Here is a 21589-nt window from a genome sequence, read left to right as displayed (position 1 = left end):
GGGCACCAGGTGTTCAAAATGTCGTGAGGTAGGAAATACCAACAAATATATTCTTAAAAGCTCAGCAAAAGGAAGTTTCTTTACAAATCCTCAATCTGAAGAGCAAATGTGGTGGTGTACGCCGGTAATCCCAGCACTTAGGATGTAGAAGCAAGAGAGGAAGGAAGGGCTGGAGGAACAGACAAACACGCCGATGGAGGGAGGAGAAAGATGGTAGGTGGCTAGATGGATGACTGACTGCATGGACATATCTTGATTTTGAAGCAGTAGTAGCTTTATCGCATACCATCATCTAGTTGAAAGGAAGGTGAACCAGGAAAAATGCACTATTGGCCACAGGTGACATTTTATTAGTAAGAGATGCATAGCCAGTTCTCTCTCTGGCTGTAATACCATGCCATTGCTGTGTCATCTAGAAGTCTGGTTTTGTGCAAGGGCTTTGGTTGCTGCTGCTTTTGTGTGGTGGTCATAACTAGAGGGGTACTGTACAGACTGACCAAACAGGAGCCAGGAGAAGCATCATAAAAAATTATTTGGAAAAGAGAGGGACATCTGTGTAACTTACTGAGGTTTGAGATATGTGTGTGAAAGAATCAGAGAGGAGTAGAGATGCCGGATGTTGGCATAGATGGTCCCTGGTGTTACCTGAACATGTGGCATCACGTAGGTGAGTCAGGGTAGATTCTGCCCTGCAGATTTCAAATTATATTTTCAACTTAAAAAATGTCAAGAATTTGCCCTTCCTTTTATATTTTTTATCATCTTATCTTCCCTGTAGATCTGATGTAGATGGTCCAGTTTCTAGAGAAGAAGATGGTATCTTCTATCTCTGAAAGGCATTACTTCACTAACATCTGACTGCTTGTCCTTGGACTTCCTTTCTGCTGTGATATCTCCGTCATGCCTCTATCTCCTTTAGAATTGACTAGTCTCTGCATGTTCTTCCAATGCTTCTCTCAACAGTAGCTAAGGGCACAGGGCATGACAGTCTCCAGCAGTTCCGTGGCTGTTCTACCCAACTCTAAATGTGCTTGTCTTCTTCTTGCAGGCAGCCAACACTGAAGGGTGATGAAAAGCCTGTGGCCAGTGTTCGTCCTGTACAGTCCACCCCCATCCCCATGATGCCCCGGCATGTCCCACTCGGCGGCAGTGTGAGCGCTGCCTCCAGCACAAATCCATCCATGAATTTCCCCATCAACTACTTGCAGCGGGCAGGAGTCCTTGTGCAGAAAGTGGTCACTACGACAGGTTGGGAATTCCCACTTTCTATTTGGAGCTGTTGTCTGCCTGCCTGCCTGTCTGTCTTATCTATCTCTTTAAATTAACCCCTCCTCCTCTTTATTTATTTATTTATTTTTTATGTGTGTGGATGTTTTGCTTGCATGTATGTAACTGCACCATGTGCCTACCTGGTGCCTACAGAGGTCAGAAGAATATGTTGGATCCCGTGGAACTGAGGTTACAGACGATCGTGAGCTGCTGTATGGGTGCTAGGAACCAATGGGTCCTCTGCAATAACAGCAGGTGCTCTTCACCATTTATTTTGTGTTCATGTGTGTGCCACAGTGCTCATGTGGGCCCTGGGGATCAAACTCAGGTTGTCAGGTTTGACAACAAAGTACTTTTATTCACCAAGCCATCTTACTAGTCTAGTGCTGTCTTTTGTAACCTGATTTTGTTCATTCAGGATGTGTTCATTAAACACCTTTTGTGTAGACCTTACCATATTTGGCACTATAGGTAAAAATGAAGATTCCCTGATCTTGAGGAATTTGCCTCCTGGTAAAATATCTCTCTCTCTCTCTCTCCCCCCCCCTCTCTCCCCCCTTCTCTAATGGGTTTCTCTGTGTAATTCTGGATGTTCTACATAGCCTGGTGAAATATCTTAATATAATATATGACTTGGGTTTTTGCTGTTGTTGTTATAATTGCTTTAGAATGGTGGTGAGTGCAATTTTATGAATACCGCAGGGATTCTGGAAATGTTACTGATGTGGGTTTGGACTTCCAAGGTTTTCAGAGAGATGAATGTGCTGAGCTCTGCCTAAATGTTTGCGGGGTCAGCTGGGTATAAAAGGGCCAGCCTACAGAGTTAGGAGACCTGAACTGTCATCTGCTTTTTTTTTTTTTCTGTGTTAGTTTGCTGTAGATTGAGCATGGTAGGCCAGGGGACAATGGAGGGAGGTGGACATTTCTGCTGAGCCCTGAAATGTCTGAGATTCAGAGTAAGTGGGGAGGAAAGCATTTAATGAGTTTGCTCTTCATCTTGCATTTTGGAAGTGTCCATGCTATATACATTTTGATGAAAACATCTTAATTGATTTTTCTAAGAATGAAAGCAATTTATGACAGTTTTGAAATAAATTAAACAAAGTTCTTGATAATCTTATTTCTCAACTAAATTTGTTTTGTTTTTGTTTTTTTTTTCCCCCAAGACAAGGTTTCTTTGTGTAGCCTTCTCTGTCCTGGACTCACTTTGTAGACCAGGCTGGCCTTGAACTCACAGAGATCTGCCGGCCTCTGTCCCCCAGAGTACCTGGCTCTCAATAGTAAAAATACTCCTGTCCTTTCAAGAGTTGTGGGAAAAGCCAGCAAGAAAGATGAGACCACTTTTGGAGCTTAAAATGATGTGGAACAAACACATGCAAATAGTTCACGGGGAAGAAAAATAGAAACAATCATTCCAACTGATTTTTTTTTTTTGTAAACTAAAACCGTATGAATTTTTAATTAAAGTAAAGGAAATAGATCAGGGAGAGGACCAGATTTCTAAGCAGTTTTGATTTTCATAGTATTCTTCGATGAGACAGTTGTGAAAGGTTCTACTTGTTTTGCTGTTTGATTCTAGCTGTACAAATAGGCTGTGGGATAGGACCTGGGATGGATGTGAGACTTAAAGTTTCCTTCTTTCCTTCAGTCAAGCCCTTGTCATCTAAATGCAACATCTGTTTTTCACTAGATATTGTTATTCCTGGACTCAACAGCTCCACAGATGTTCAGGCGAGAATCAATGCTGGTGAGAGCATCCATATCATCCGGGGGACGAAAGGTGAGAACCTAGCTAAGGGCTTTTGAGAGTGCTTGGCTGAGAACCTGAATAAAGACTTACGGTTAATTAGAGAGGGCATAGGCATCATCCCAGAAGAGCTTTGCAGTGGAGAGAAACGTAAGAAGATGGCTTTTCTGTGAGCTGACACTGAACTTAGATAACTGTTAGTGGCTTAAAAGAAAGTAATCGCAGGGTCTCATGCTCCTGTATCTTTTGCTTTTATGGGGAATCTTTGAATGAGTATATGCATAAAGAGACAGAAACTGAGGGAAAGAGTTGTGGAGTGGGTTGTAAGGAACATGTGTACTGTTGTGTGGTGTTAGCTACTGTGCATGAATTAGTACAGGTGGCAAAAAGCCCAATATGATAGCATGCAGAGTGACACATGCCTATAGTCCCAGCACTTGCAGATCTGTTAGTTCGAGCCCAGATCTATATAGTGAGTTCCAGGACAGCTGGAGCTACATAATGAGACTCTGTCTCAAACAAACAAACAACCCCCAATAAAACAGTAATCAGAGAGAGAGAGAGAGCGCGCGCTTGGTATGCTTCTGGTATCCTTACAGAGGAAGATGAGATCACTGAAATGAAAATCATGGGCTAAATAGTGCTAAGATACAAACAACTGAGCTTGTTTCCATAGTAGTGTTTTTTGTTTGTTATGGTTTTTTGGGTTTTTTTGTGGGTATTTTGAGACAGAGTCTCTTAGAACTCACTATGTAGAGTAGGATGGCCTTGAACTCACAGAGATCCACATGCATCACCACACCTAGCCTCATAGTACTCTGTAACTAAGTTCCATCCCTGCAAACCACTGCTGGAGGCTTTATGTTTAGGAGGAATTTTGTCCTAGCCTACATTGGATCGTACCTTAGACTTAGAGGAAAGGGACCACAAAGTACACAGACAGACACAGATGACTACCTAGTCTTATCGGGGCTTCTCTCAGTGTAGGGCCTTTCGACTATGTTCTCCTTAGAGCAGGGACTGGCAGACTGAGCTGTGTGTGGCAAGTCTAGCCTTCCAGTGCTACACCTGAAATCTAAGGCATATTTTACACTTTTAATTAGTGGGGAAAAAAAGGAGAAATCAAGAATAATATATTGTGATGTGGAAATTGTACGAAATTCACATTTATTTTTCCAAGATAACTTTATTTGAAGAAAATTGATAATACAGGTTTAAAAAGGAGGTGTAAGGCTAGATAGAGAGGTGACTCAGCAGGTGAAAGCACACAACAGCGCACCTGAGTTTCTCCTGGGTCCCACATGATAAAAGAGCCAAACTGACTTCCACAAGTTGTTCTCACACAGACAATAAATAACTGTAAAAGAAGATTCATTTTGGGGCTGGAGAGATGGCTCAGAGGTTAAGAGCACTGGCTGTTCTTCCAAAGGGCCTGAGTTCAATTCCCAGCAATGACATGGTGGCTTGCGACCATCTATAATGAGATCTGCTGCCCTCTCCTGGCATGCAGGCATATATGCAGATGGAGCACATGTATACATAAAATAAGTCTTTTAAAAAAGTTTTTGCTTTATGTGTGTGGGTGCTTTGCCTGCGTATGTGTCTGTCTGTACACCACATATGTACGTCATATGTGGGCATCATATCTCCTGGAACTGGAAAAAAAAAACAAGGCAGGTTAGTACCATATGGGAATAGGGTAGAGATCTTGAATTCTCCCAGCTGAGCAATAGAGGATACTGAAGCAGTCAGGGTCCGTTTTCTAGACCCAGAGGACCCAGAGCAGAGTGCCCTAGAACACAAAGCTTGTTTTCACAGGTCCTTCTTCCATTGCTCTGGTACTTTCTGGAGTAATTACCTACTTTTTTTTTTTTTTTAGAGGTTAAGCTCCATGAGACAGTTCTCTCTCTCTCTCTTAAGTATCCAAATATTAAAACTACTTGGTATGTGGTAGTTTAGCAATTGATTCCTGTGGACTAGATGAATCATTATGAATCCAGACTTTAGTTATCCTGCCTATTGCAGGAGTCCTGTGGAGGTGGGGTGAGATCTAATTTTATAGTCTTTCTAGCCCATGGAGTTTCTCAGGGCTGTGTTCCATGCAGGCTCCTGACAGTCTGTTTCATATCTCCTAGGGACATACATCCGCACTAGCGATGGCCGCATCTTTGCTGTCCGGGCGACTGGCAAACCAAAGGCCCCTGAAGATGGTCGGATGGCTGCCTCAGGTGTGGCAACCTTTCACTTTCTATTGACTGCACAGCATCTGTTTGGTTTATTTATAATTAATGTTCTTTTTGAATAAATAACGTGTAAGATTTGTAATTTAGAACATGAAAAAGGGATAAGGTGATGAAAAGTAGGTTTTCTTTCCTCCTTCCCCCAGTCAGCTATTGGTTCTCCCTAGAGGTTCTTCTCTTCTTTGTTGTTATAAAGATACTCTCTACATGCTGAAGGGTTGTGTGTGCACATAGAGGTATAATCATGTGCATTTTAAATAGATCGGGGTTTTTGCATTTAAAAAAAATTCTAATGTAGTATACTATATTCCCCTTTCCACGCACTAGTGATAGTTCGTTTTTATCCTTTGTTTTAGATATGCCTCAATGAAAATTTGCTATTGATTTATATTTATGGCATGTGGGTATATTTGGGACACAGCCTAGAAATAGGAATTTTGAGCTGTGTGGTGGTAGCACATGCCTTTAATCCTAGCACCCAGCAGGCAGAAGCAGGTGGATCTTTGAGTTTGAGGCCAGCCTGGTCTACAGAGCTAGTTCTAACACAGCCAGGGATACACAGAGAAACTCTGCCTCAGGAAACTGAAGAAAAAAAATGTAGGGTTTTTGTTCAAGGCTATATCCATGGCAAATGAACAATGTTAAGGATTCTTGCCAAGTTTGCCTTAATAGAAGTGGTTTTATGTATTATTCTGCCACTGAGATGGAAGAGCTAGACTGTCCTAACTTCACTGGTTTAGCCTTCACTTGTGGGTTGGAAGAAGGAGACTATTGAGTGTATTCCCTGCACCTAAATCCAAGGTAGTGTCATAGTATTTAAGCTTTATCTAGATTTTCTAGTTTTCCAAATTGTCACTCATACCTAGATTTTATTTTTTCTTAAACTTGCATTTGTATTTTTTTTCCCCCTGGTTAGAAAAAAAAAATTGACCAGTTTTAAGAAAAATTTCTAGCTGGGCATGGTGGTGCATTTTTTTTTTTTTTTTTTTTTTTTTTTGTTTCCAGACAGGATTTCTTTGTGTAGCCCTGACCTGGAATCTGTTCTGCACACCAGGCTGGCCTCGAACTCCCTGCCTCTGCCTCCCAAGGTCTGGGATTAAAGGCATCCAATGCTGCCATCCAGCAGTGGTGCACACTTTCAATGCCAGTATTCAGAAAGCAGAGGCAGGCAGGTTTCTGTGAGTTTGAGGCCAGCCTGGTCTACAAAGTGAGCCCAAGATAGCTAAGGCTACACAGAGAAACCCTGTCTTGGAAAAGAAAAACAAAAAAACAAACAAAAAAGATTTCTGTGTTTCAGACTGGGGAAAGTTGACTGGATGGTTTTTAAATATCAAATAATGGGAATTTAGGGGCTTAATTACAAGTTTTATACTTAATAGACTTGTTATTCCCTTAATCCTTCTTTTTTCCTTTTCCATTCTGGTTTCAGTTACCTATATTTTATCTCCAGGTTCCCAGGGGCCTTCTCTTGCATCCACAAGCAATGGCAGACACAGTGCCTCTTCACCCAAAGCCCCTGACCCCGAGGGGCTGGCCAGGCCCGTCTCTCCTGACAGCCCAGAAATCATCAGTGAACTCCAGCAGTATGCAGATGTGGCCGCTGCTCGGGAATCCCGTCAGAACTCCCCAAGCATCAGTGCTGCCCTGCCTGGCCCCCCGGCCCAACTTATGGACAGTAGCACCATTCCTGGGACAGCTCTTGGAACTGAGCCATGCCTTGGGGGTCATTGCCTCAATAGTTCTCTCTTGGTGACTGGCCAGCCCAGTGGTGGCAGGCACCCAGTTCTGGACTTAAGGGGCCACAAGCGAAAGTTGGCCACTCCATCTGCCACCCAGGAGTCAGTCCGTCGGCGGTCTAGGAAGGGCCATTTGCCAGCCCCCATGCAGCCCTATGAACACGGGTATCCAGTCTCTGGCGGGTTTGCCATGCCACCTGTCTCCTTAAATCATAACCTCACCACCCCTTTCACCTCCCAAGCTGGGGAGAATTCCCTGTTTATGGGCAGTAGTCCCTCCTACTACCAGCTGTCCAATTTGCTGGCAGATGCCCGCCTGGTGTTCCCAGTGACTACTGACCCTCTGGTGCCAGCAGGCCCTGTCAGTTCCTCTTCCACGGCTACCTCAGTCACTGCCAGCAACCCCTCCTTCATGCTCAACCCCTCTGTGCCAGGGATACTACCCAGCTATTCACTCCCATTCTCACAGCCACTCCTGTCCGAGCCGAGGATGTTTGCGCCTTTTCCTTCCCCTGTCTTGCCCAGCAACCTTTCGAGGGGCATGACTGTCTACCCAGGCTACCCGGGTAGACTGTCCCCACATTCAGGCTACCCGGCTGGTGGCCTCCTCCGGTCCCAGGTGCCTCCATTTGACTCCCATGAGGTTGCGGAGGTGGGATTCAGCTCCAATGACGATGAGGATAAAGATGATGATGTGATAGAGGTCACTGGGAAATAGCTAGGAAGCCCCTCCCCACCTCACTTGGGGCCCTAGCAGGTTGCCCACCAAACTGGAAGGCAGAGAACCTGGTCTTTCTCAAAATAGGGTACTTGGCAGGAGGGAAAAGAAGACAAAGGAGGGTGATTGGCCATAATGGCACACACTATTGCTGTTTATTAGAGGAAAAGGAAAAGAAACAAACAAAAGACCCCAGAAACTCCAACAGAGCCCGTAATAGTGGGAAATCAGGGACCGAAAACAGGAGGCCTGCCTCTTCCTTCCTGCCTTTCGTATCTGTCTGCTTATATGCCCACCTGAGTGTAGACGCTCAAGCCCATTCTGCCTATGAGAATATCTTTCCCAAGAAGTCTGCCTTACTGACTTTCTTAGTTTGGCCAGGGGAATGGGAGAAGAGTGAGGGAGATGAGGGTGGGCATGGGGAGCAGACTAAGATCCCATGTGAAGTGGTGTCTTTATATGAGGTTGGAAGGAAGCAGACTGGGCTGTGCGTGCGCATGCGTGTGCGCGTGCGTGGGTGTGTGCGTGGTGTGTGTATGTGTGTGTGTGTCTGTGAGAGAGCGCACATGTATGTAGCAGAACAAGAGTGAAGGTGGGAGGGGAGGTAAGAGGTAAACTAAAAAGAATTGAATTTATCTTTTTTGAAGTGTAAATCAGAGTGGTGGTTTATGGCTACTAAGTTGAACATCAAAGTGAGTCCAGGAGAAGAGCCATGAAAATCACAGCTTCCTTCTAGTTAGGCCGAGCTAACTCAAGTCCCTAGTCCCACATTTGTTTTGAACTTGCGGAAATCGTGAGAAAGCGAGCATTTCCAATCTCTAATCTTTCTCTGTGGGCTAGAAGTGCACTGCAGTATGAGGGTGGCGCAATGTGTTGTGGCTAGAGAAGACATGTTTCACCAGGACAGAACAAGGCCCTTAGGCTGCCTGTCCTGGTGGCCTTTCCTCTTCTTTCCCTCCCCATTAGAGAGCTCTACCTTAATTTATTTCTTATGGGCAATTATTTATTATTTCATTTGGGGGCAGGGGTGGTGGGGGGAGGTTATAAGGAAGATAGGGGATAGTAAAGGAAGTGCTAAGATATTCCAGACCTCCTAGCTGCTGGTTTAAAAAAAAAAAAAAAGAAGAAGAAGAAGAAGGGTCCCAGATGGACAGTAAATTAATTGACCAGGGAAAGAAAATTAGAATTAACCAGGAACTAGACTAAACAACTATGTTGTGGGGTAGTGTCTTCTCAGGAAAATCAGAGAGCACTGAGACTGCCTAGTTGCGGGTGCTGAGACTCATTCCATAGAAACTGAAACTTGGGATCATGGACTTTGCTACTGGGAAGTGAGTAACCTCCACATTTGGAACTATTGTCCTCTATGATGCCAGTTCTCTGCTGAATAGTGAAGCTGTGGATAGGTAGCTGCTGGGTTGAGGTAATGGACTGTTGATTTCCAGTTGGGAATTGTCTTGGCCTCCCTAGCATATCATGTGATCAGTGTGAGCCTGGTTTCTGGTGCCTCTATCTTCTCTGAAAGATCATGGGGGAGCCCTTCCTCTGTAGGAGTCTTAAATCTGGCTTTTGTTTTAAAAGAACACAAACATATGAGTCATTCTGGTCTCCCTCTCCTTGTTCCAAATGCCAGGATAGGGGTATCTAGTGCTAAAACATGAACACTGGCTATTTTATTGCTGTATACTATGTCTTGTAGCCATCTGACCCCCAAATTTTTCCACACAGTTCTTTCTGATGAATAGCTCCTGTCTGGCTTTACTTCCTTCCCTTGGGCTCCACCATGATTGGCCAACTGCTAGATTTGACTCCTAGTTCAAGAAATAACCTTAACCTCCTGCTACTCTTGACTAGCAACTTCCAGTCGTTGGGGGGAAAGAAGGGAGCTTAAAGGCAGACACTGTGGGATTGTTTTGAAGAGACAAGGAGATAGATGGCCGATGGGGTGTGTGTACTATCCAGAAACACCAAAAGTGGAACTTGAGCTTTTTTTCCCTCTGTTTTCATATTAACCCTGTCAGACACTTAACTCTTCTACTCATAGAAGCCTTAGATCTACAATTTAGCTATGCAAATAACCTTAAGAACATAAAAATAGCAGTTCCAATAGTCAAGACACTTAATTGGAGTGGGCTCTTAGGTTGAGGCTGGTGCAGTAGAAGTGAGCTAGTCCAGATCCTATAATTTGCAGAACACCCTCAAAACTTGGGTTATATGGATGCCTCTCACACCTTAGAACACTGAGCTCCCAGAGTTGTCTGTCTGTCTCCTGTGTGTGTCTATGTATCTGTATGTGTTACATGGATGCCTCTCACATCTTGGAACACTGAGCTCCCAGAGTTGGCTGTCTCCTGTGTGTATGTATGTTACATGGTATGTGTGTGTTACATGGATGCCTCTCAGACCTTAGAACACTGAGCTCTCAGAGTTGTGTGTCTGTATGTATGTCCTGCTATCAAGGGAAAGGGGTATTTTCTGTGTTTATATATATGAAATTACTAGAAATCATTTCAGTAGGGAACTGAAACCAGTCAGTTTTTAAGCTGTCAGGAAGTAAATGGGTATTCTGAGAGGTAGCATGTGTGTGCTTTACACTCTGTCATTCCAGAGCTTGGAATTCACTTAAGCATAGCAGCAGCCATAACTCTGAGCGGGTCTCTGGCTAAAGAAGGCTTTTTGTGGTAATGTGCAGCTTCTGTTGTGTAGGGGTGGGAGTGAGGTCAGGGGAGATTGAACTGCTTATTAGTTCCGTGGGCTTTGGCATCCCTCCATATTCCCAAACAAACCTACAAATGGGCTTTTCAGGAGGGCTAGTAGCAAAATGTGTATGCACACCAACCAGGAGTATGTGATGAGCAAAGCAGGAAACTTACCAATTATATTGTACTTAGACTGGAAACACTTGGTGGTAGGTGGGTGTGCCAACCTACGCTTGTAATCCTAGCCCTTCCGGAGCTGAGGCAGGTTGGTATGTACATGGTGAGACCCTGGGGAAAGGCAAAGATCTGGCTCACCTATTTTCTCTCGCTATTTGTCTTTCATAGAATGTTTTTAAGGGTCTCTCAAGTCCATTCACTGGGGTGTATTCTAAACTCTTACTATCTGGAACACTACTAAATTACGCAAGATGACACTGAAAATACTTGATTCCCTTTTCTTAGTCCTCTGTCCTCTGTAGGGATGGAGTAGGAGTTATTCAAGAAAGGAAGTAACCATGTTAGGTCAGATCCTTCTTGATGGTTTATCTCTGAAGTCCTCACCCCCTTGAGTTATGCTACTTCAGTATCTGGATTGTTTTCTGGCTTAAAGATAATTCTGTCTGGCCCTTGGAATTCCTTTTCTAGGAATTTATGTGTGGATTATATCCTTGTGACTTACAACTAAAAATGAAGTTTCCTACTCTGGGAGCATGAAGCAAAGAGCCGGGGTATGTTTTGCTGATGAGTTGGAACAAAACATCCATATAGATGGGACTGCTACTGCAGTCAGTATCTTAAGTCTGACGTTCATTGCTGTGGAACTGAGTACTCATCTCTCATGGCGGAAGGGTTGTTTTGTTTTGTTTTGCGGGGGGGGGGGGGGTTGGAGCTTTACATTCCTTATTTCTAGATAGTCCACCTGCTTCCCACTCCCCTTTGGTTTCTACATGACCAGTCCTTCTGAGCCATGGTTTTCTGTGCATTCAACTAGGTTGCTCTTTCCCCACTGTTACTGTTGAAGAATTCGCCCTCCGCCAGAGGATGACTTCCTAGCTCCTCTGCTGACTAGTTCCTGGGAAATTGGCACCGTAAGGTCAATCTGAAAAATGCTGAGCTGCCCATTGCTCACCTTCAGACTGTTTCCTTTCCACTGACTGACTCTTCTGCCCCTGTGTATTCAAATTGCTGTAATCCCTCAATGTCTGTTCTGTGTGACACTAGCTTGGCTCTAGGCCTTTTATGAATGTCGAGTCCTATAATGATGAACTAAGCAGGCAGCATCCACCCTCTTTGCTTTTCAGGGACCCAAGTCTGCACCTTTCCCCTGCCACGAGCCTGTTTGCTTTAGTCATCTAATGTGCTGGGGAGAGATAGCCAGGCGGGCTGCGTAATCTACAATGTAGAGGGCTAAAGGAAGTTTGGGCACTCTCTGCAACCACTACTAGGATGATATTCAGATGAGAGGGGACCTCATACTGTGACCTGACCCAGGACCCTCCCTGGAAGAGAGCTCAGCCCAGGTGTGTTTGAGTGAGTGTGTGTATGTGTTTGCATGTGTGTGCTCATGTGCACTGTGGTGTAAAATGACTGTTACCTGGTTGTGTAACTCAGGCTGGGGATTCACCAGAAGAATCCCTCAAGCCTGCCCAAAACAGGTTTTTTTTTTTTCTTTGTACCCTCTTCAGAGGGATCAGAGAGAGGGTCCAGGTGGGTTAAAGGGGTTGCAATGGATAACCACTAAGGCCACACTGCTGCCAGAGGAGTTGGGGGAGGGGGGAAGGGAGATGAGGTTGCCCCAAAGCCCTGGTACCTGGCTTTAGTTTTCTGTCTTCTTTCCTCAGGACACCCCTGAGGCCTGGGACCTGTGCCTGGCTTAGAGGACCATCTGCAGCTGGGTGTTCCAGCTGCTGGTGTGATCATGGGCTTCCCTCCTCTCTCACCAGGGCAGGTACTTCTGCCCCAGAGACTGGGCAACTGGCTGTTTCTATGACGTATTTATTTTTACTTGTGTTTCATGTCACTTTTTTAAAAAAGCAAACAGAACAATTGTAAGTCAGTATAACTGCCTATCAGTTTTCTTTATTTCTCTTTTTGTAAAATAAAATTTAAACTGAAGATGTTTGGTCGAGAAATTTTATGGACAGCAGCTTAGCTGGGTGGTAATGAAGCAAATATAGCGGAATAATGGCGTCTGTTGACCGTGTCATCACTGGGCTTTTTCTGCTTTCGCTCACCTGAAGAGGGTTGAGTACTCTCTGCTACTGCCTAATTTCCAGGCTCTAGGTAGAGCAATGAAGCTGACTTGGAGTTGTTGAATCCAGTTAGTCCTCAGCTGTGGGACATCCTGTAGAGGCTGCCCTTTCTAGGCTGGATGGCTGGAGATTGAACCAGCTTTCGTCATTCAGATGGTGGGCCGGGCAGTTGTGGGGAGCATTTTACACTGCATGGATAGATAGTCTCTGGCTGAGTTAGGGGCCTCTATCAGGGTTTGGAATGGGAGAGAAGGGGAAGAAATGGACAATTCCTCCTAATCTGGTAAGTTTAAGAGGAAGAGCCCTGGCGAGATATTGTCTGGCAATTTACATAGAACTAAAGCACCTCAGTTGGTGATTTGGGGGAAAGCAAGCCTGGCCTTACACTAAGGGAATGCTATTTATTGAGAGACTAGAATAGAATAGAAGGTGAGCAGGTCGTAGACCTGTTAGTGTAAGAAGGGCCTTGCAAAGGAGTCTGCTGCCCCCTAATGGCCACTTGATCGCTGGCATTGTTGGAAGCGCTGGGAGATGAAGGTTACTGGGCTGATCCCCATTTGCAGGCTAAATCTACAATACAGGGCTGAAATTCCAAAGCACACCTTGAACTCAGATACCTGGTTCTGGAGTTCCCAACCAGGCTAAAGGAAGTGAGCAGAGAGAACAAGATGAGGAAAGTGTCTCCTGATCATGATTTCCTGAGAGAGACTAATCTACGTCTGAGAAACAGAATTAACCCTGCACCCTGTATCTCAAGAGCCATATCTGCCTGGAACAGCCAATCATTACTGTCATTGATGTTCACAAGTAAAACAGCTATAATGACCCTCCTGCTGGCCCTACCCTCAAGACTTTTGAATAGCCAGCTGCCCATTCTGCCAGACTGTCCAGAACAGTGGAACAGACTTCCTTTTGTGGATGAGGTTCAAGGTCACCGGTTACCTACCCCACGGCTGCTGGCTTTTTCCAAAGTCGTCTTTCTAATGTACTTTGGGGTGATCATCTTTCCAAATAGCAATCTCATCAGAAACACCAAGATAGTCCTTAACCCAGCCTGTCTTGCAGCAAAATTTATGAACAGCCAAGTTTACAAGCATAGTAACCTTCCTCACCTCCACTATGAATCTGGGTGTCTTGGGAGGGGCCCCTAGCACATTGCTTTGAGGTTTATAGGCCATCAGATACTAGCTCAAGATGACCCTGTATTGAAGGAGCTTACACTTCGTGTGGTTATATGAAACGTAGTATATATAACCTAGGTTTTAGTAAACCAATAGGAACTCCAACAGCAACATGCAGGGCACTGAGGCAGAATCTTGGGAGAGAGGCATTCCCTGAGTAGATCTACTTCCCGGAGGCCAGGGCTTTCGTTTGGTTCTCTAAGTGTTCGCAGCCCCCGCCCTTGTAGGAATTAATAAAAGTTGGATGGAGGAATGGTCACGCCTATGGTCACCGATTTTGCGTTCTCCAGAGGTTGTCCAGAGCTGCTTTGTTAAGCCCAGACTGGGATTCAGCTTCCTCAGCTGTAAGACTTGAGCAAGCGGCCAGACCGTGCTGGGTCCGCAGACCTTTCATGAAGCCTCAGTAAGAGAAGGTGGCAAAGAGTAAGGGTGGTTCAGTTGCTAAGAGGCCGACATTGCCGTACTACGCACAAGTGCTAACCAGTCCAGTCCTGACTTCCTGGGCTTCTAGGGCCTCCAAACAAGCTGTCTTTCCCCGGTGCTTGGAGCCTGACGTCAGCGCGGTGCTTCCCCTCCCTCCCCGTCGGCCCGGATACCGTGCGGGTCCTGGTTATTGCATGGTCACCTTAAGGAGTTCTGCTTTGTCGGAAGTAGGAATGAGTGTTGTGGACGCCCTCCCAGCCAGGTGTATGCGTGGGGGCGGGGGGGAAGCGTGCACGTAACCAAGGAGACGGGGCGGGGCGGGCCTCCGCCCTCCGAGTCCGGGGCGCAGGCGCCCACAGCCACGGTCACGTCCCGCCGCGGGAGGGGCGGAGCCTCCGGGAGTGAGGGCAGAGCGCGCGCAGGCTCCACGGCCGAGCCGCATCTTCCTCAAGCGCCCGTCCGCGTCCGCGGGGCCGCCGCTGCGGTAAGGGCGGAGCCGGGGGCCGGGCGTTCGGGTCGGGGGGTCGGCCTCGGGCTCCCCGCACCCCCTCCCGTCCGGGTCTCGCGGCTGGAGCCGCTCTCGTCCCCGCGTCTGGCCCGCAGCTGCCCGGGCCTGGCTGCCGGGCCTGACAGCGACGGTGAGGCGGTCCTGACCCGTCGGTGCGGTGCGGGGTGCAGGCACGCCCCGGGTCAGTGGGACTGTGGGGGGAGCGGGCAGGCCTCAGCTCTCAGGTCCGCTTCCTGGGGCCGCGCGCCCCGGCGGCGACTGCAAACTTTAGCGCCTCCGAAGTTGCTGAGGGGCGTGAGGCCGCGAGGCGAGCGGGGGACGGGAAGCCGCCGGCTCGGAGCGGCGCCCCTCCCCGGCTTCTAGCGCCCAAGTTTGCCGGCGCAGGTCCCTTTAAGGGCCCGGCCCTCGGCGGGGCGCACGTGAGCGGCCTCAGGAAGCCTGCGCCGAGCCACAACTCCGACGCTTGCGGGCCAAGGAAGGCATCTGCCCCTGCCCGGACCTCTGACGTTAGTGGAAACTGAGGCCCAAGAGAGTGCACACGCGGTCCAAGGTCAGCAGCAGGGGCTGTGTTGATGCCAAGTGTGGTAGTTGGGCCCAGTGGAGGTTCCAGGCGTGACGCCGTGAGGCTTGATTTGGCCTGATTTCCCCGCGGGATCTGAGGGTGGGGGTCCGCTCGTTTGTAGACGGTCCGTGGGCTGTCCCTGAAAAGGGGTTGCTCAGGACCTGGAGGACCTGGTGCCCTGCTTTGCTTACTGCCTGTGTCCAGGGCTGGGATGACTGTTCCTTTCTGCCCCCAGCGTTGGAGTACCGGAGCCCTGCTGTACTGGATGCTATGAGTTGCTAAAAGTGAGCCTGGCTTTTTAGGTGAGCCTCTTCATCCCCTGTCTTTGCCTTTCTCTATTAGGTGTAGGAAAATTTGCCTTACTTCTTCCTAGGCTGACCAAATCTCTGAGAGTGGGCAGAAACATATCCCCTCTTTTCAGAGCAGGCTGGGAAGTGGACAAGAAAGATTGGGACCCAACTTCCCTTACAACGAAGCATGTGGCAATGCTTGTCCACTCCCAAGGCAGGCTGTGGCCTAGATGTTGACAGCTTTCGCCTTGAGTTCAGGAAGGTCCAACATGGATGAAATACCTTTTTGGAAGCCAGAGGAGAGAAAAACTGGCAGTGGACTGGAGTCAGACAATTTGGGTTCGCGTTGCCCATGTTTGGGTCCAGGTGGCCCAGTGTAATACCTGTGTGACCTTGAGCAGGTATCTTGACCTCCAACCACTTATTTCCTACCTACCTTATTGGATTGTTATGAGGATAAGTGAAGGAGCTGAGTTTCGACATTCAGACAGTAGTACCTAGGAATATTAAGTATGAGTGGAAGATTTGTTATCAGCATTATCAGAGAAGAGAATGGGACTAACTGGAGGCAGGATGAGTAGGGCAGAAAATGCAAACAGAAAAGATAATGAAGCTTATAGGCTGGAGTACAAGAAGCATGAGGAGACCAGTGGGAGGCACCTCAGTGTCCTGACACCAGAGTTAGAAATATTTTGGCTTCTTTGTAATGTCAGTTCTGTGTGCATCTTACACTCAGAGCCTTCATATGTGCATGGAGCTAAGTTTTCTGTAGGGATAAAGCATTGCTTTTCCAGCTCTAAAATCTTTTACTTTTTAAATAGGAATTTAATTTTTTTTTTTTAATGTGTATGGGTGTTTTACCTGCATATACGTCTGTGTGTCACTTGCATGCCTAAAGCCTGTGGAGACTAGAAAAGGGTGTTGGATCCTTTGGATCTAGAGTTACAGGCAGTTGTTAGCCACCATGTAGGTGCTAGGAATTGAACCTGAGTCCCCTGGAAGAGCAGTCAGTGTTGTTAACTGCTGAACCATCTTCCCAGCCCCTTAAAACACTGTGTGTGTAGTGTGTATAGGTCAGAGAATAACTTAAGGGAGTTGGTTATCTCCTTTCTTTTTTGGGGTGGGGAGGGGATACAAAGATATTTATGAGTCCATTCTTACTGGATAGGATATTCTAAAGACTTTTAAGAAATTCTGAGTGTTATAGAAACATTACAGTGTCCATGGGGATCAAGCAGATGACACAAATGCGTAAATTAATGAAAAGGCAAGAATGATTGGTCCTAGAAATGACTTGTAGAACACTTGCCCTGTTTCTTAGATTTTAAAATGCACACAAATAAACACATACAAGAATATCCAACCACAAGTAACAACTATTTTATGATTCAGGCTAGAAGTGGCCTACCACACCCTCTGTAGGCATCAGTTGCCCAGAGCAGACAGGATACTGTAACAGCGATAGAAAGACTTCCAGATACTCAAAGGCTTGGTCAAGCTCCATAGTGAGCTGCATTGGTGAGCCTCCATGGAGACTAGAGACTTCTCCCCCTTGCTCTTATTGTGCCAGCTCTCTCCTTACACCATGTGGGTTATGGGGATTGAACTTAGGTTGTTAGGCTTGGCAGCACGCACCCTGCAATCTCACCGACCCTTAAGTATGAATTTTAAGTAACTAGAGCGGGAATGTTTCCCTGGTAATGTTCATGTTTCTCTTTCTTTTTAATCGTTCTTCTGTGTGTTGTGATCCCTCAAATGAAGCCCTGTGTAAGAGTCTGCCTAGAGTGTTTCACACTGGCTTCTGTGTTGATCCTGGGTTCATTCCTGTAGATTTTCTCTGTCTCTTAGAGGTAACTCTGACTTTTCCCTCTTTTGTGTTTCTACTTCTAACAGCCTTTTCTTCTTATTTCTTTGTTTCTAATCTTTGTGGGCTGGCAAAAGTGGAATGAAGCTTATTAGCATTGGTGGTTCAAGTTTTGGAACCAGGTTGGACTTTGTTCTGGCCTCTTAGGCTGTTTTGATCTGGTCTCCTGTAGTTCTGAATAGTTACACTGCTGGGAAGTGAGGTCCTCATAGACCAGATAGCTCCACAAAGAAAAAAGAAACAGAAAAGAGAAGTATTCCCATGAAATTTTCTTCTTGTGGCCCATTTTTTCCTGGGTTTTTGTTCCTTACGGTATGCTGTTTGTAAATGAGTGTTTGAACCCCATACCTGTCAGCCCTCTCCCTTGAACCCCACACCTGTCAGGGGTATCCTCCCTCTCTCTCTGCAGTAGTTCATGAGGCTTGAGAATGTTGGGCCAGCACTGTGGCTCAGCTGCAGGAAGGAAGAGGCAAAGGAGAGGGATATCTCCTGGTAGTATCTAGTCAAGCCTGGAGGAATTTGTCTGGTCAGAGCCTGGAGTATGACTCAGTTTCTCCAGGGCTGCTAGTGCCAGGCAGAGCTGTTCCAGGAGCATCTGTGGTTATGATTAAGAAACAAAGAGGCTTGTGGCTTCAGTCATCCTTTATAGTTCCCTTCTAGGTCACTGTATGTAAATACCTATGGCTCCTCCCACTCCTGGGTCAGAGCACTAAGGCATGGCTGAGGTTGGGCCAGAACTGGCCCTGCAGGCAGGCAGGGTTAGAGCAGGCTACCAGCCTCCTCTCCCTTCTGTCTCCTTTGCAGCTGCCTTGGGGTGCTGAGAGGGAGTCCCAGAACCATGCCGGATCTGCTACTACTGGGCCTGATTGGGGCCCTGACTCTGCTGTTGCTGCTGACGCTGCTGGCCTTTGCTGGTTATTCAGGACTGCTGACTGGGGTGACAGTGAGTGCTGGATCACCCCCAATCTGCAACATAACTGTGGCCTACAAGTTCCATGTGGGCTCCTATGGTGACACTGGACAGCTTTTCACGGAGAGCTGCAGCATCTCTCCCAAGCTCCGTTCCATCGCTGTCTACTATGACAACCCCCATACGGTAAGGAGCCTCCATGGGCTTCTACCTCTTGGGTGAACCTGGGCCAGGGCTTGGTGGGGTAGGAGAGCTTGCCTTTCTGAGCTGGTCCTGCAGTTACCCTCTCTCTAAGCTTCAAGCCCCTTTCAGTGCACTTGCCCAAATCTTTGTCCCTTTGCTCGTGTCTATTCAAGGGTTTTTGAGCGTAGTAGACCCTGGCTTCTGTCTGGATCTTAGTTCTTTGTCTTTTTGCTGTTCTTCCTTTTTCTACCTCCATCTGAGGCCAGTGCTCTTAGGCTATGCCATCCAGAATCTGTCCATTCTGTAGAGTTAAATCTTATTTGTCTGCTTTTCATTCCTCATCTTTCATGCCAGGGCTTTGGGCTCTTGAGGACTGAGAGAGCAGTTTCTGGGCATGGGGCTTGGAATCCCACCTCTCTAGTCACCATGGTACTCTCTTACCCAGTGATAGGATTTTCTTTAGCCTTCAAGCTACCTGTTGGGAGAGGGCCAAGTGGAGCCAAATGAGCTACTCAGAATACCCAGGATGCTGAAGTCAGAGCACAATCCAGCATCCCTGGTACATCGTAGGCGTCTGGCTATAAAGCCTACAGTGAGTCAGGGCTTGCCAATGTAGTTTCCTGCTATGCTATGGAGTGGTGCTGCCCACAGCTGGATGGGCTGGCAGCTCTGCCAAGGGTTCTTCAGCCTCCGATTTTGATCCACGCTGAACTAAGCCCTGGGGAATTTTTATGTGGACTCCTCAACCTGGATTTCCTTGCCTAGAAAGCTCAAATGAACAAGCCTTGTACACTGTCTGTAGACAAGGCCTCACTGGAACATTGGTAAAATAAGGGTGTCCTGATTCCTTTTCTAGGCCAGGTCCTGTTCTACACCTGCACTCTGGACATGAATTAGACCTGGCATTGCCCTCCGTGATCTGTAGTTGGCTTGTCAGCCCCATGTAGATGATTTGCCAACAAGACACCAGCCTCAGTGTCCGTAGAAGTTTGAATTGGGGGAATTTAGGAAGCGTGCTTCAAGCTGGCAGGGAATATTCTGAGAAGAGGTAAATGGGCCTTCATACATGAATAGAATTCACCTCTGCTGTGAAGGGCTACTTGGCTTAGGAAACTATAAGAACTGTAAGAACAAAGGCCTGGAGTCATGGGATGAATTGGAAGCATGGCCTAGTGGACGTGTGATGGGTGGAGAAAGAGGATGAAAAGTTTCTTGGGCTAGTGGAGGAGGTACAGCAGGTTGGAAGGATGGATGTGGCATCATTTACTGCCTTTGTTTTAGGAAGCTGACTGGAGGACAAGTGGGGGAGGGAAGAAGATGAGACATAGAGGCCATTGAAAAGATTGAGCTGGGTAAAGTGAGCAGTGGCAGCTGCAGGCTTGTTGGATGAGTAAACATTGAGGTTTTGCATCACAGAGCTGGAGAGGGCACTACGTGAAGTCAGAAGCTCCGAGGCCCAAGTACAGTGGACAGGCATAACCCTCTTAGGTTGAAGGTACTCTTTCCAGGGTCAGCACCAGTCAAGGTAACAGGGGTCATTACTGCAGTCACAGCCAGGGAAAATGAGACAGAAGAACTCGAGTAAAATGTACCTTTCTACTGGCATGGCCACTTCTTCCAAACAACTATCATGTGCCTCTATCACCCCAGCACATGGTTCTCAACAGATGTTTAACAGGAAAGGATGGTGAAAACACTTAGGACTGAGCTGGCAGAGGACATCTGGCCAGCCTAGAAGAATAAAAAGGTTAAAGTAGCCTTTGATTCTGTACTTCCCTAGCTTGGGTCACTCCAGAAAATGCTGATAAGAGCAGTATTATACCTTGGCATGCTCTTCGGGTGGTCTAGAGAATCATGAACTCCAGGGTGCAGGGGTTCACAGCCACCTATCAGACCACCTGGTCCACATTTTGTACTAGGCACCTAGGTATGCAGTGGTACGGTGGGGAGAAGACTGGGGTGAAGGTAGCGTGGATGAGGTACTCATCTTTTTTGTATTAGTCAATGAGTAGTCGAGTCCTGGCTCTGTGCTTCACACTGAGGCACAATGGGGACCATAAATTGGCGCAACACTTAGGGTGCAGAACCTCTTGGGTGAGGGTTTCAGGAACCTGGAGATGCTAGAAATGAGACGATGTTTCATTCCTTAGAAAAGTTGAGAACTCTTGTTTGCCACTTCCTAGCTGCCTCTCCTAGCACTGGCCATCATGAATGTATATATGGGAAAAGAGGATATAGGCTGACCTCTTGGTGTACCACCTCCAATCCTTCTGACACAGAACAATAGGAGTCAGATGGTCTTCTCTGTGAGCGTGGGCAGGAAGTGATGCTTTTTCAGGCTATGAGTTAAATGGTGAATAACTAAGTTAGAGATTTGCTTTTAGATATTCCTCGCTCTGCTGAAGTATGAACTGACAGCTCCCTAGACATGACCATTCCTAGCCCAAGCTATGCAGGGGGTGGATGGTTCCTGAAAAAGGTTTAAGGAAGTTCCACTTCGGTATGGGTCTAGAAAATGACGAAGAGACACCTCCAAGGCAGGACAGTAGCATTTGCTGTAAATTCTTTCACATCATTTGCTGCTTGAGCCCCAAGTCCTAGAATGTTGGATAAGAGGAAACTATGAGGTCTGAACAGATGGTTTCTGTGAGGCAGGAGGAAGGATTCCATTCCCTGACCCTGAAAGCCTTGACGTTGTTGAGGGTAAAGGGCACAGGAAGGCAACCTGTGTCAGAAAGTGGACAAGCTCTGATATGGATCACTGGTATTGCTCTTTCATCAATGGCCCACATTCATGGAGTACAGACCATCTCCTCTTTAAGGCACTGGTGGCTAGGAATGAGTTCCAGAGGCCACAGTCACAGACCTGCCTTATACCCATATCTAATGGTTTACACTGGCTTGTGCTACAGAAGGGCCCTGGCTTGGAAAAACTTGTGCTCTCAGCCCTCTTTCTAACTTGGGTACTGGAGAGCTGAAAATTGACATTAGCCTTTGCTTGGATTAA

The 21589-nt window shown here is 46.9% G+C and overlaps 2 protein-coding genes across 6 annotated transcripts in view; both read left to right on the top strand.

Annotated features, from left to right (window-relative positions):
- Positions 1 to 12524, top strand: part of Rad54l2 (RAD54 like 2) — a 99173-nt gene extending 86649 nt beyond the window's left edge. For 2 of the 3 annotated variants that reach the window (XM_055629677.1, XM_055629678.1), the window contains 4 exons: positions 1049 to 1248; positions 2960 to 3049; positions 5152 to 5244; positions 6707 to 12524. In XM_055629677.1, coding sequence (XP_055485652.1) covers positions 1049 to 1248; positions 2960 to 3049; positions 5152 to 5244; positions 6707 to 7710 — 1387 coding nt within the window. In that variant the 3' untranslated portion in view covers positions 7711 to 12524. The remainder of the gene's footprint in view (positions 1 to 1048; positions 1249 to 2959; positions 3050 to 5151; positions 5245 to 6706) is intronic. The other variant, XR_008722818.1, reaches the window with a different exon arrangement.
- Positions 12525 to 14647: 2123 nt separating this feature from the next.
- Positions 14648 to 21589, top strand: part of Tex264 (testis expressed 264, ER-phagy receptor) — a 29553-nt gene continuing 22611 nt past the window's right edge. The window contains exons 1-3 of one of the 3 annotated variants that reach the window (XM_055629672.1): positions 14648 to 14749; positions 15571 to 15637; positions 18294 to 18585. In XM_055629672.1, coding sequence (XP_055485647.1) covers positions 18328 to 18585 — 258 coding nt within the window. In that variant the 5' untranslated portion in view covers positions 14648 to 14749; positions 15571 to 15637; positions 18294 to 18327. Of the gene's footprint in view, positions 14750 to 14801; positions 14904 to 15082; positions 15324 to 15570; positions 15638 to 18293; positions 18586 to 21589 lie in introns of those variants that run through there. The other 2 variants (XM_055629674.1, XM_055629673.1) reach the window with 2 other exon arrangements.

This window comes from Psammomys obesus, unplaced genomic scaffold, assembly GCF_907164565.1.
Source record: "Psammomys obesus unplaced genomic scaffold, mPsaObe1.curated_primary_1811, whole genome shotgun sequence".
Taxonomy (NCBI): domain Eukaryota; kingdom Metazoa; phylum Chordata; class Mammalia; order Rodentia; family Muridae; genus Psammomys; species Psammomys obesus.
This window is presented reverse-complemented; position numbering and strand designations above follow the sequence as displayed.